At 49.1% G+C, this 14,942-nt stretch overlaps 1 protein-coding gene across 4 annotated transcripts in view; it reads left to right on the top strand.

Moving 5' to 3' along the window:
• The first annotated feature begins 3,537 nt into the window (after positions 1-3,537).
• Positions 3,538-14,942, top strand: part of ATP11C (ATPase phospholipid transporting 11C) — a 55,309-nt gene continuing 43,904 nt past the window's right edge. For all 4 annotated transcript variants that reach the window (XM_017817800.1, XM_017817811.1, XM_017817820.1 and 1 more), the window contains exon 1: positions 3,538-3,594. In XM_017817800.1, the coding sequence (XP_017673289.1) occupies positions 3,568-3,594 (27 nt within the window). In that variant the 5' untranslated portion in view covers positions 3,538-3,567. The remainder of the gene's footprint in view (positions 3,595-14,942) is intronic.

Raw genomic sequence — 14,942 nt, 5'->3', positions numbered from 1 at the left:
CTGTTGGTCTACAAAGTTGGATTAACAAGATCTACCTCAAGCTGTAGCAACACTAAGGATAAACCTGTAGTACTCGTCAGTCGGTGGATGGACCTTGAAGAGATGCAATACATCTCCATTGACTTCATACTCCACCGGATACTACAAAAATCCATTAAACAGTTTGAAGACATGAAAAGCCGATTGCATGTTCTGCCACCAACCGCTCTTCATCCTCCAAGTGGCCACACGATGGCAGAAGAAGCAAAGAACACTGCAAGAATAAGCGTTTTAAAAAAAAAACCAAACAAAAAACAACAAAACAAATAACACAGTGAGGGTTAGTGTGTGTCCCAAGGTCAGTGGGCAGGCTGGCTCTCGCCTCCTGCTAAGCCATCTGCCAGGGACTGAGCTTCAAAAGCCTCCATCGCCATGAACAGTAGAAACAAAGGTTTTCACAGGACATGAAAAGTATTTTGTGAGGGGATTTAATGGACTTTCCGAAGTTGTGAGTAGCTCACAGCAATCCCTTGGGTCGCTCTGTTCTCGCCCTGGCTGTAGTCTGCTGAGAGCTTGGCTGATGTACTGAATAACTTGTTTTTGATGTTAATTGAAGTAGTGATGGGTCCCAAACAAGCTGTATTGTGCAAAATTCTCCCAAGGACCTGCCTCTTGTGGTCCCCTTGTCATGGGTGCAGGGGATGGCTGAATGTGGGATGGAGTCCCTGCCAGCTCTGTGCAAGAGACCCTTCTGGTACTGCTTGTGCCATGTGTTACCCATGCAGCACAGGCTGTTTGTGGCATTAAAAATAGATTTCCCTTGTAAAAGACCTGTGAACTGATACAATTGCTACCAAATCAGCAGTGGAATCACGCAGGCCATTCCAGGGTGTGAAAAAGCCCAGTCAGGGTTGTTCTTCTTTGTGGGGCTGGTTTCTGCTGAGATAGGGGTTTCACTGCCTGAGTCCACTGTGTCAGCAGCAAACAGGGGGAGGGGGGAAATGACAGCTGCCTTGATTTCTCCAGTGAAATCCTGCATGGATGCTCTCTTCTGCTGGTGAGACCAACTCCCCTTCTTACCAGTTAATGCTGGTGAAGGGTGAGGAGCAACTGTACCCATAGGAATATCCTGAAGAGAAGAATATAGTTCATTTCTGTGGGCCAGGTGAGTCAGGCTGCCTTGGCCTTTGGAAACATCTACATGCCTGGGGCTGGTGGTTCACTGGGCACTGCTGGTCTGTTCAGTACCTACCAGAGCCCTGCAACAGGAAAAAATGTCTGAAAAGAACAACTCTCTCTTCTAACCAACACAAACAGGCTCAAAAAACACCAGAAAAGTATCCAAGAAGCAGTGCAAAAGCTGCAGGGTAGTGTAGGTCTAAGTTTAGTTCTCTTTTGTTTTGTGGGGGAGGGAAGTCTGGAGCTAAACTGGTTAGGTATTATATTATGATGTTTAACAATTCCCATTCATTATTTTAAAATGTGTTTCAAACTGCCTAGCATTGTTTCCTGGTTTCCTCTGTTGTGGTTAGGCCTTTGTGTGGAAAGGTGAGTAACAGCACAGCTGTACAGAGAGTGGAAAGGTTGCACTTGGGATTCAGATGAGCACTGGCTGTGCCCTAGGGAATGCTGCCTTGCTCAGCAGTGATGTGAGAGCCTTTATGATCCATCTACTGCTGCCCTGGGATAAGCGGGGTTAAAAAAATCCCAGTAGGCTCCTGCTTGTCCACCTGACTGCTATTTTGGTGCTGGGGTAGGCTTTCTGTGCGAGCTTAGATATATCACACCACGTAAAACTGTCAGACAGTGGGTGCTTGAGTAGAGGAAATGTGACTGGTTTTAGCCCTAGTAAAATCAATATGATGCTCTTCTTGCTTTAAAAATGCCAAGTGAAAAAAATCTGTGTGTTTCCCAGGTCTCTGGAACCTGACAGTAGCTCTCCAGGCCCAGTCGTGGTGCCACAAGGTGGGGTTTTTTTTGTTTCCAGGAGAATCTGGCTTTAAAAAAGGAGCAGTGCAAACTGCTGAAATGACAGTGGCCCCTGGGGGCTGGGGTCAAGGAGCCTGCCTGCTCCTGGAGGTGCTTGGGGCTGTCAGCAAGAGACAGCCCCAAGAAAACTCCCTGTCCTGTGCTGTTGCAGAGGATATTGCTCTAGAAAAGACTGTTCTATTACCAGGCAATAAGGATGTCAAAAACATAATGAAAACCATGTATATTTTGTTAGGTTACATCTTGTCTTTCTCAGTTTTGGTGGTTTATGTGGAAACAAATATTCTCATGTTCTGTGGCTGCACAACTAGGGAGAAGATCCCTGGAGGAAATGTTTCAGATGAGTGTTGCTTCCACTCATGAGCTGTCCCAGCCCAGAGGGAAGAGGATGAGTTTAGCTTGTGTGCTGTGGGAAGGCTGGAGGCACCAGGGAATGCTGGGCAGCTGTGGGCTCAGAGGCTGCAAAAGTGCCCCAGGGAACACGCTGGACTAGCTGGCAGCTGTCTGAGCCACCCATGGCAGTGAGCTGCCTGGGAAGATGTTGCAATGGGGAAAAGTGCCCATAGACCCTAAATACCTTCTGTGGTCAGTCATGATTTGAGGAAGATGCTCTGAGGTATGTTTATGATGGCTGCTTGACCTGTTGGGTCAAGCCCAGAGAAGGCCATAAAGATGCTCTGAGGGCTGGAGCAGTTCTACTATGGAGACAGGCTGAGAGAGAGCTGGGGAAGAGAAGGCTCCGAGGAGACCTTAGAGCCCCTTCCAGTTCCTAAAGGGGCTACAGGATTGCTGGAGGGGGACTCTTAAAGAGGGCATATAGTGATAGGACTGGAAGAATGACCCCTTGGGAGGTCACAAAAGGGATTAGTCCTCTTCAAACATAAAGAAGGCAGGTTTGCATTAGGTATTAGGAAGAAATTCTGCCCTGTGAGGGTGGTGTGGCACTGGCATAGGTTTCCCAGAGAAAGCGTGGCTGCCCCATCCCTGGAGATGCTCGAGTCTAGGTTGGATGGGGCTTGGAGCAGCCTGGTCTGGTGGACGGCATCCCTGCCCATGGCAGAGGGGTGGAATTAGATGGCTTTGAGTTCGCTTCCAATCCAAACCGTTCTATGCCTGTGCCACCGTGCAGCGGGGGGAAGCTGCATTAAGGACAAATCGCACCCGTGGGCGGAGGTGGGTAGGAGGGTTTAACAGGACACAAGGTGCCGCGGGTAGGAGGTTGCCCCCGGCCGCTGCTGCAGCCCCTCCCGTCCCTCTGTCCCCTGCTGTCCCTCTGTCCCCTGCCGTCCCTCTGTCCCATCCCGTCCCTCTGTCCCCTCCCGTCGCTCTGTCCCCGCGGGCCGGCCCGGGGCGCGGTGTCTCCCCCCGGCGGCCGCCGGCGGTACTGCAGCTCCCAGGCTGCTCCGGGGCGGTCCCGCCCCCGGGGCGCGGCGGGACAAAGCGGGGCTGAGCGGCGCGGCCGGGCCGGGCGGCGGGGCCGGGGCCGGGCGGCATGGAGCGGGGCCGGCGGCGGGGCCCGCGGCCGCAATAGGAGCCGAGCCGAGCTGAGCCGGGCCGGGCGATGCGGCGGTGAGCGCGGCGGGGCCGGGCGCCGCCGCGATGCTCCGCCGCAGCCTTAGCCGCCTGGTGAGTGCGGGGCCGGGGTGGCGGGCGGGAGCAAAGTTCATTGTTATTATTTTTCGCCTTGTGTTGGGTTTGTTTTTCCGGGAGAGGTGAGCGGCGCATCCCACTCCCGGCGCGGTCCGCCCGCGCCGCGGGGCCCCGGCCCGCTTCCCTTTCTTCCGTCTGTCCGTCCCTGCGAGCCCTCCAGAAGTTGCCTTTGCTGCTAGAGCCCAAACCTTGTTTTTTTACCCCCCGAAACCCAGCGGAGGGGACTTCCCCGCCCTGGCAGCGCGCACCGCAAACCGCGTGGTTCTTCCCCGGGCGGGATGCGGGGTGTGCTGCCCCCGCCGCTGCTCCACCCGCTTCCTGCCCCCCAAATCCATCCCGAACCTTTCCCGATGCCACATAAGCTACTTGAAGATTTCACAGTGACCTCATTGCTTGGCCTGAATGCTGTAATTACTCATTTTTTCCTCTTCCACAGCAAATGTGGCAAAAGCAGTGTTTTAACATCATTTCAGGCGCCGCTGTTTACTCAGCAGTGTCATTGATTGCGCAGTGCGTAGTTAGCAAAGTTCCTGGAGTTCAAGCAGCAGGCAGCGGTGTGTGGTGTTAGCACAGCTCAAACGCCCTGAGAGGCTCCGGAGCTGGTTCCTGAGACACCACCCGGTTACCTGCCGGAATAATGGGCTCTGCCCGTAATTGCCCATAAGGCCAGAGCCGCTGGGAGATGTACTCTCATATTCACTTTTGGTTTTGAGCGAGCTGCTACGTGTGCCAGATTTTCCAGATTTGCAGGACAAGGGACGCTAAATCTTTTTAAGTCTGGAGGTAGCTCTGCAGTGCTCATGGGGGGGAAAACTGGTTGATTTTCCCATTTGTAGATTGTGTTTCTGTTGCAGGCTCTGGGTTAGCCCTGTGGAGAACCAACCACAACCATTGTTTTGCAACCTCGGGGTCAAATATATCTGATCTGAACTCAGTGCCTTGCTTTTCTGGCTTTGATGACTGAATTTATCTCTGCTCTGTGTTATGTGCTTCCTGCCCCACCCTTGTGGGAGGCTTTTTCTCAGTCCTGTTGGAAGGCCTTTGGGGTTTGAAGCATCTCCACTGAGTTCAGAGAAAAGCTTTTTTAGGTGGCTGCTTCCCCTGAGCAGGTACCCACAGAGGTGCCTGACTAGGCTCTGGATCCAGTACCCTCCTTATGTGTGAGATGTGACCCCCTCTGTTGCCCAGGGGCCCCTCATTGTATGACTCCTGTGCTGCTTGGGGGCCCCCACACAGCCTCTGTGCCACCTCTCGCAGTCCCTTGCTGTGGGGAGTGGATGTGCATCACTGCTGGGGTGTGCTGTCTTTTGGGGCAGAGGAAAAACAGTCCTGAACACTGAACCCAGGTATTTCTAAATGCTCTGTGCAGGGCTGAACTGTTGCGGCACCTGTTTGGAAGGTTAGAGGTAATTTTCTGGCTAGAGGAACAGCTCTGCTTGGAGACCAGAATAGGATGGCAGGGCATCTGCAGTGTTGGTGAGGGGTTTTAAACACTTTTTCCACCTCTTGGCTTAGTAAGCAGCGTTTGAGTAGCAGCGAGATGTTTGTTATCAAGCTGGGGTAAGTGGCCATATCAGCCTTTGGCTGATGGAGCAGCTCCTGCTATGCTGCTGCAGCTCTACCCTGTCCCCAGCCCTGCAGGGTGCCCTGGGAGGTTTGGATTGGTCCCCTCTCTCCTGCTCCATGGGAGGAGGGGACAACCCATGGCAATCTCCATGGGGCTGTCCCAAGCTGCTGTCTTGCCCTCGGTCCTGGGTGGGTATCACTGGGCTTCAAGAGATGCTTGTCTTCATTGCAGAAAATTCACTGCAGTTACTGAAGGCTGCAGATTTTCTGACACTTAGGATCCCATAGGGCTATTCAGGCAAATGTTGTAACCTCTTCTCTATGTGGTCTCTGCCAGAGGCTCATAAATACCAACAGATATTAAAAATCCTGTTTTCAGCTGTATTTCACAGTTTAGGCACGATGGATGTGCCTTGCCCTATCAACATGATTGTTTGTGGCTCTGTTTCTCCCTCCTATAAACTCTTATCCTGGACTGGGTATGACATGGGGTGGTAAAAAGAGCAAGAAGGGTAGAGTGGTGTGTGTGTGGGTCTGCTTTGCTACCCAGGGGTACAGACTGATGCTCTACAGAAACAAATTGGATTCTTAACTTCAGTTTGCACCACTGAAATAATCCCTGCCAAAAGAATAGTGGGGCTGGGATCGCTGCGGGGAGGTGGGATTGAATCGCCATGGTTAATCCACTTTTAGGAGATACTGTCAACTTGAAATACAACTTTAATTCTTTTTTGGAAACGGATTCTAGCACTGGAGTCTTATTTTTAGATTCATGCTGCTTGTACAGCTGTTACGGGGAGGCTGCAGGAGTAGAGTGGGGAAGTGTGTTGGGGAGGGTTTGGGTCAGTCTGCTGTGCTGGGCTCCTCACAGGACTGGGGTGAGCTCTGTCCACTTCCACTTCGCTGGGAAGTGCTGGTCCCTGTGCTGTGCATCAAAGACAAGGTGCTTTTTCTCATATATTACTCTTGCTGGATTCTTCCAAAGCGTGCAGACAGCTGTACCTGCAGGCCACAGCTCTGCACCACAGCTCTGCCAGTGCTGCGGGGTCGGGGCTGGTTCGGGTTGTTGTAAGAACTAAATGAGAAATGCAGAAAGAGAAGTTACTCGTGCCCTCATTATATCAGTTTTCCCCTCCATTTGCTTTTATTAAGGGCTGGTCTGGAAACGAGCCTTGGGAGCTGTCACCCTGCTCACAGTGCAGGAAGGCTGCAGGAGGCAGGGAAAGACCCCAAGGTGTTCTCTCTCCTCTTGGGGTACCTGGTGCTGGCTGAGCTCATGGACTGATATTTGCACTCCATTCTGGATCTCTTGCCTCTGCAGTCAGTGCAGTTCCTTGCTCTGGTATTTTCCTATTCTGTTCAGAACCCAGGATAATTAAGAAAACAACAAACAGTCTGTAATTGGGAGCAAAATTCTTCTGTTTGTGTGTTTGTGCAGTGCCCAACAACAGGACCTTAGTTGTGTTATTCCCTTTTAATTAATACCTTGGGGCCTGATCCTCTTTGCAGCCTGTACCCTGGTAAATCCCTGGTGTTTAGCAAGTGCTGGGCTTGTTGTGAGCTGCAGGTTCTCAAGAATGTTTGCTTGATGTTGTGGAAAGAAGGTGCATCTTAGATGGTCATGCAGTGCTTGTCCCTGGGCTGGACCCACATTGTGACTCTGTGCCTTTGCCTTGTAAGTTGGAGTGATGTTCCCTTGCTGGTCTTCTAGAATCTGCAGCTGCCAACCTCGGGGTTACCCCCAGGTTGTTTATGGGACCCTGTGGGGCAGGTCCTAACTGGTGCCCTGCAGGAAAATACCCCCACTGAGACCTATTCAAATGACAGAAAATGGGAATTGACCAAAGTCATTTTTTAGAGGGGAAATAAATTCCCCATTGGCGATGAGAAACAGGTGAGAAGGGGCAGGGGTGGGTGGAGAGAGCTCCTGGGGCGCACTGGGCAGTGTGGGAGCTGACCACTGGTGGTTGCTGCTCACCTGGCCCCTGCCCAGCTCGGGGGGATGCTGGAGTATGACTTGTGGGAGATGTCTGAGTCTGAGGTGGAGGATGTCTATAGTTTTTGCAGCAAATATGTAATAACGTCTATTTTGGGACATGGAGCACATCTGTGATTTTCTTTCACATTTGCTTTTTTTTTTTAAGACAGTGTGAATCAAACATTAATGTGTGATTGCAGTTCTTACTCTAATAACAAAGAAGACCATAGGCAGGAGTTGGTGGCCTTGAGAATTGTCTTTTTTCCCCTAAATCAAGTCATGTTAACAGCTTGTGAGTAAGGCTGCATGTCAGATACCTTGTACCTGACTGACAACTTCTGCAAGAAGTGTTTTGCTTTCATTAATGTGACAAAAACCTGCAAGCAGCAAAGGTTGGGACTGGGGTGTTTCTGTGACACCACGTGGCAGTTCTGCTTGGAGAAATCCCACACTTCAAAAGAGTGAATTTTAACGGAGTGACTTGAATTTTTCATGAAAGTTGCTGGAATTTATTTTGTAAGGTGTATTTAACATGATAACAGCGTTTCATGCACTTGGGGCCAGTTTCCCTATAGCAACCACAGGGCAGCCTATGCTTGATGACAAAGAAGACAAGCTCAAATAGCTGCAAAAGACTTTTTCCCAGGGATGCAATCCTTTATTGATGCCCCTCCCCTGGAAAATGGGGATGCAGGAGTTTCTCAACTTCCGTGGAATGTGAGGACACAGGAGTTTCTTCGATTCTTGTAACTGTTTCCTCTTTAATGTCTCCTAACTATAACCTTATTCCCAGAAATAGCTCAACCATTTGGCTAAAAATAAAGAAAAATCAAACAAAAAACTTACCCTGGGATAAACAGCTGCATGGAAACATTCATGTGTGCAGATGAAGGTTGGAGAAGTTAGAAAACGCTGTAAGGAGGGACTGGAAAGCACCGGTCAAACATTAATGATAAATGGTGCTGCCAATTAAACCTGTGGTGTGCAGAAACTTTTTTGTGGAGAATAACGTGTCTGACCTGTATTTTATTCTTCACTCAACACCATTTTTGTCCCCAGTTGGTATTTTGCTGAGAATAATGATGATTGTCTGGGCTGTGCAGGGAAGGTTCAGAGCTGAGCTGACTGGAGTTGCAGCTGAAGGCATGGCAATTTAATTTTAACAATAAAAGTTGTAAAACCTAACAGGCTGTCTATTAATAGCAAGCTTTTCAGCCTTGCCTTTAATTTCATCCTGTTGCCTTTAGTTTATGCACTTCCTTTCTGATTAAAACTGCTGTTTTCTGGCTGTAACTGTCCCTCTCTAGTGGAGAGATTTATTTTTTTTTTACGTTAGTTAAAGGCAAAGCTGGTGGAGAGTATTTGTGGGGTCTGTAAGTTCTGACTTACAGACCTTCCCACCCAAATTAGTTGTTGTCTGCCAGTGATCACGTTTTTAGCAATGCAGGCTGGGTTCCTGTGAGCATCTTCCTCCCATGGCACCGTGCTTGTGTCTCTTATCCGAGGTGTGCAGCAGAAAAATAGCCTTTGGCTGCTAATTCCTTGAGGTGGGGGACTCTGTGTCCCCTTGGGAGACTTGAACCTGCTATCCTTGCTGAGAAAATGCCAGGGTGGCCAAGTGGGGGAACATCCCTTTGGCTGAGATCTTCCCACTGGAGATCGCAGGGGTAAGGGAGCCACCGGGCTGCCCAGCCTGGCTGGGGTGCCTGGGCAGGGGGAGTTTTCCAAGAACTTGGACTGAGTGTGCTGTTAACCCATTTACCTTTCTCTGAAAAGGGGATTTTTCAAGGGAGTTTCCTGTATTTAGTTGTGTGTAGGAGGTGGGTGCTGAGGCTGGATGGCAGTGGGGAGGTTTTCCTGCTCAGCCAGTCCCTCCAGTGGCCTTCTACCCAAGAGTGTCCCCTGCTGAGCCCTGCCAAGGGGAGAGGGCAGCAGCTCTTGCCCTGTGCCAGGACAGGCTATCCTGAGGTGATCTTAGAAAATGCTTTACTTCTGCATTTAGACTGAAATCTCCTTCTCACTGCTCATCTCAGAAATAATTCTGTGCTTGCTGAGGTCTGGTGTTGGGAAAGGCGGGCTGGTTTTTCTCAAGCAGGTTTTGCCAGTGCAATAAGCAGGGTGTTGTGGACTTTTCCTGCCTGTGCCCTCCCAGCCAGTGGACCTGCATCCAGACCTGGGTTTGAAGGTGATGCTGCATGGGAGCCAGGAGAACCTGGCATGCGTCTCCTACAGCTCTGCCCTGGCAGTTACCTCAGCTCTTGCAAGTAGACAATATTTTTTTTCCCCTACTTTAATTATCGAGCAATATTGAGGTTCAGGGTTTGTTTCTTTCCAGTGTTTTCTGGGTTTTGCCTGGAGATTTGCAGTTTTCTCCAGCTTGTGGGGACCGTGTAGATGCTGGGCTGCAGGCAGGGCTGGTGCCCTGCAGCTTGGTGTGCTGGACTGTGACTGGTTTTTTGCCCAGTTGTGATTAATTGTGTTACTTAGGAGCCTCACACTGCTGGGTTGTTGTTAGCAGTGGGCACAGTATGAAGGACACTGTGAAGTGGGCTGTGCTACCCCCTGTCCTGCCTTTAGGGATACTGTACCAGTCAGAAAGTGTGTCCTACTCATTGGAAATGCTCATGTCGCTGATGACTGTAAGCCATTATTATTATTTTAAAATTATTGTGTCTCTTTCCCATAATTTTTCTCTCCCGTGACTCCTTGTACTCTCTTCATAGGCTGTCTCCACCACCACCAGGCAGCCCCAACTGCTTTGAGTGTAACCATCATGCTGCACTTTGCTGAATTGCTTTGATTTGTCCAACCTCACACCAATGACTTGTTCACTATGCTTGCCTTAATTGGTTAACATTTGATTTGGGCAGTTAGTATTTTGGCTTTTTTGCAAACTTGACTCCAAGACTTGTGCATGGAGCTTTTACATGGATTGCCATCACCCTTCCGTGGTAGGAGGGTGATGCTGGTGCTGCCTCTGCGCTGCAGGGGATGGCAGTAAGTGGCAGGCTAGTTTAAAGCTTGGTTTGCTGACTTGTAGCCTGGGGAAACAGTAAAACTGTTTTAAAAGGTCTCCTCCGGCCTCTGCCCTTACCTGATTCTTGCCTGGCAGCAGCACGGCTGCTGGGTCAGGAAAAGCCTGTTTTGCCCAGAGGCTGCAGTGACTTCAGTGTGTATATATATATATATATATATATATGCATTAAATATACATGCATGCAATATATGCACATCAAATATGCATATGTGCAATATATTATAGATGCATTAAGTATATACATTTATTTTTGCTTATGGGCTCTTTCTTGGGCTTGGCCAAAACCCAGGGAGCTGCAGGCCAGCGGTTGGCACAAGGCACCACTTTGGTGACTGCAAAGTACATTTGGATATTGAGCTGTACACGGGGCAGTGGGGTGGGGATAGGAGCTGGAGGCTCACTGATGGGAAGGAAGCAGTCCTAGGTTTTGCTTCTCCTCCCCTCCATGCTTTTTTGTGTTCTCATAGGAGTGCCTGCTGCCACGGGTGCTGATCAGAACCAATACTCTGTAAAATGTTTAGCTCCTTATGCAATCCCTTGCACACGTGATTCACAGATTGTCCGTTCTTGTGGGCACCTGTTGCATCTTGCTGACTCCAGTGATTTTTTTTTTTTTTCCCAAAACCTCACTTACATTTTTTGGGATGGAATTCCAACTGGAGACCTTTTAGTCTAAAAGCATACTTGCTCTGAACATCCAGCCCTAATTGATAGTGCTTGTAGTTCAGAGACATTTGTCCTGTTCTGCTTAATGAAAGCTTAATGCACTTATTTTTGATCTGGCTGTTTGTAAAGAGCTTTTTGTTTTCCTCCTGCAGCAGAAGGAAGGGTAAGCCCCTGTGAGGCTGTCCTAGCTGGGTATTTTGAGAGCAAGGCTCATAATTTATTTTCACGACTTGAACACGATTCTTGTTAACCTCCTTTGTGGCCTTGGCTGAGTAATGCTTTGCTGTTGGCTTTTTGCTCTGTTTTCAGCTGAATTTTGCGGGATCTATATGTGAAAGGACCCCAGCTTTGCTTTTGTAGGGCAGTATGTGGAGACCTTGGTAATTTCTTGCGGTGTATTTCTGAAGGGTCTTTACATCTTGCATGTCTTAAAGTGTGCTGTACGCCTTAACAAGATTTTATAAGACTATTAGAGTGAGAAACAGAGGCATCAGCCACTTGGTAGATGTAATTTGTTTGCAGTACTGTGGCAAACACACTGATTTGCAAAACAGAGGGATCCTATTTTTCTTGTACTGTAAAGGACCTAGAAAAGCTGAGTAAGATGTGCAACAGGCAAGACTAGACAATTTGAAGCGCTTCTTTGGCATTGCGATCCAAGATCTCTTCAGCAGTAATACAAATTAAATACTGCTTGACTGCAGCGACGCTGTGCTCTGTCACTGGAGTCTCAATTGGCTTAAGAGGGGAAAAAAATAAAAAAAAAACCAAACTCACTGCCGGGAAATTAAATGCAGGGGAAAAAATCCACTTTGTGAGCAGCCTTGCCATCTTTTATTATAATTTCTGTGTAATTCCTCCCCAGCATTTGCACTGAGCCAAGCAGTTGCTGTCTGTAGGGACTCAGACTGCACTGGGGGGGCTGCAAAACCAAGCATAAAATGCAGTTAATATATTTTTTTGTTTGCTTTGGGTGGTGTTTTGCATGCCACTTTTGTTCACTCTGAGTTGTGGGAGGTTTTTGTTCTTTTTGTTTTTTCTTCCTTCCTTCCAGCTCACCTTTTCTTATATTGTTTGCTCAGGGAGGATGCGCAGTAAAATTAGCTGAGATGCCCAGAGGGCTGTTGTCCTTGTGTCAGCCAAATTAATATTGTGGAGTACATAATTTCCATGGGGTGGTGTGTTTCAGTGCAGTTGAATGGATGGAAGTGGGACTTCCCACTCGACAAGTCCCATTCCGGTAAGTGTGGAGTGGGAAGCAGTGACACAGACAGAGGAAACCTTGGGTGAAGGAGCTTGTCTTGATAACTGTGAGAGTATGAACGTGCTTGTCCCAGTGCTTGGCTAGGGATAGCCTCTGATAGGATGGGATGGAGATGGCTGAGGCATTTCCTGGCATGTCTTGTTCTCGGCACAGGATGGGCTCGCTTCTGCAGCTGGTGGTGCTGCAATTGGCCACACTGAAACCCCTTGAGCTCCAAGGCCAACATGCTAGGGCTAACTCAAACCTCAGCTCCACGTCCCTGTGGATAAGCAGATTTCCCTCCTGCTGCCGATCCAGGCTGCTGTGCTGCTGGCATTGCTTGGGCAGCCTGTGCTCCGCAGGAGCTGCTCTGCAGCTGCCTTACCCAGCCCAGCAGGAACACGAGCCAAAGGATTTCCTGAAGATAAACAGTTCTAGGCAACATGTTGAGGATTTCTCTCCTGACTGGGTGGATTGCAGTGATCCCGTATCCTGGTACAATTGTGCCTGCAGCCCCAAGAATGAATCTATTGGTCACTGTAGTATCTGGAGATGAAAATATTTCCAGTGGGGTCTGGAGCATATGGAGCTGGTTTTGGCTGTGGAGCAAGGGGTGAAGGTGTTGATTTATCCCTCTCTTTTCCCTTTTATCTCCTGCTGCTTCTGTGGAAACATTTCTCTGTAGTACAGCAAGGGGAGGATTAGAAAACCATGGCTTTTACATTTTTGGAGTTGAAAAACTTAATCTGAATCAGTGTGAGGAGCATGGTATGGGGGGCTGGGACCTTGGGTACCCATTGCAGGGACTGAGAGCACCCCATGGTGCTGGTGCAGAACTTGGTGGGCCCCTGCAGCCTGGACCTGCCCTCCCATCCCTGCTGGTGGCTGTTGTGTGGGAGATAGGACAGCCTCCCTGGGGCAAAGCTTGGTCTGAGGGGATGTGGCTGGGCAGGCCTGTGTACCAGCCCATGCTTCTGGGATGCTGTGGTGAGGTACACCCTGGTAGGGGGGTGTGCAGCTCTGTCCCCAGAGTGTGGACAGCCAAGCAGGCTTGCTTCCCAGGGGAAAGGGAGGAAACTGCTCTGGGAAATGGGCTCCTTGCCAGTCAGCTGGCAGCCTGGCTTTGAAATGCTGGGAAAACTTAAAAAGGGGCAAAATGTTTGTAGGTGGCAGAGGTCAGAGTAATGTCTGGCCGAGCGGGGATGCATAACATAGCATTTAGGGTTTTTTTTGTTTCCATAACTGAAGAGCTCAGGCTTTTCAGGACCAGAAAACAACAGGAAAACCAACAAATTATAGCTCTGCAGGGTGATGCAAGCACTGACAATTGCAAACTTGGAGGGTTTTTTCCACTTTGCTCTTATTTTAATTTTTGCCAGGGCAAATCACTGCTCTGGAGAGCTTGCTGCCTTGCTAAAATAGCTGCCGATGAACAGACATATGTGCACAGCTTGAGCTGGGGAAAGGAGGGAGGAAGAGTTTTGAAGACAGGAAGACCTCGTTGTATTTGCTTTGTGACCTCTGCAAAACATTTGGCTCTTATTCAAAGTCCTTTTTTCTATTCTCGAGCCTGAAGTGTTCCTATGAGCCTGAATTTTATATGCTGGCAGCATGCTGGTCGAACTTTTCTTTTGGACTGCCAAAAATAAAGATCTGCTGCCTGTATTTCAAGATGAGCAATGGTTTCATAACCCTGGCTGCCAACAGGGTAGAGAAAAAAAGAATTGAGATACTGAAAACTTCCAAAGGTCGGTGGTTATGTTTGAACAGGAGCAACAGATTTTCCACACAACAGCAGCACTGAAGTAATATTGGCCCAATCAATACTGTCTGGGTTTGACTTTCTACATCATATGTGAACCTGACTTTGTGCAAAGTGCTGCTGAACAGAAGCTGTGATTACAGACATTGTGGCATGTTTGATGGGAAGATGCAGTACTGTGTGGTTTGGGGGTAGACTTCTTCCAGAAGGAAAAAAAAAAAACAAAACCTGTGCCAAAAAAGGTCTTTTCAGCTGTCACCCCTGGGCACAGTGCTCCTCAAGTCCAGGATGGGGCTGGGCTCTCCTGTAAATTTAGTATCTGTGGAAAAAAAACTCTTGTATTTCCTCTCTCCACCCTTATTAAACCTTTCAAGTAGCTCTTTCCCGTTCTCCCCACCCTGCCATGTCTCTCTCTAGTTTTATCAGTGGCTCTGTTGGCTAAGTCAGCATTTCCAGGAAGTGCAGCCTAGTTTGGCTCTGCTGTTCCCCAGCCCATTGTCCTTGATGAAAGTGACCTTCTTACAAGCCCACATGGTCAGGCAGAACAATCTTGGGGCACAGAGGACATGGGAACAGGCTCTTGTTGGGGCCCCTTTCTTGGATGTACTTGAACTTGCATTAAGGATGGTGTGATCTGGGTCAATGATGTTCTGCTAGAGCACATGATCTACGGCTTTGTCATCCCCAACAGGGACCGAGGGCAAGGTCTGGGTATTGAACCTCATCACATGTTGATGGTGATTTTAAAAAACACCAGGTATTGGTCCTTTTCTCATGACTCCTCTTTTGCTGTTGTTTGTTCTGTTGGTCTGGGGGCTCTCATGGTTACCCCTGCTGCCCCCTCACCGTGGCTGAACCCAGCTTATCACAGCAGTCACTCCTTGGTGATTGTGTTTTGTCTCTGGTTGAAATAGCAGCAGAAGCTTCAGCTTCAGCATAGGAGAAGGTATACAGGTTTAAGTTTCAACTTTCTGCTTTCCCAAGGTACCAGCCTTCCCTATTCTGCTTAGGGTTGAGCAGCTAAAGTCCTGTCCAGTGAGAGATGAGTTTCAAGCAGCCCACACCTTCAGCC

This window comes from Lepidothrix coronata, unplaced genomic scaffold, assembly GCF_001604755.1.
Source record: "Lepidothrix coronata isolate B3197 unplaced genomic scaffold, Lepidothrix_coronata-1.0 Scaffold2, whole genome shotgun sequence".
Classification (NCBI taxonomy): Eukaryota; Metazoa; Chordata; class Aves; order Passeriformes; family Pipridae; genus Lepidothrix; species Lepidothrix coronata.
This window is presented reverse-complemented; position numbering and strand designations above follow the sequence as displayed.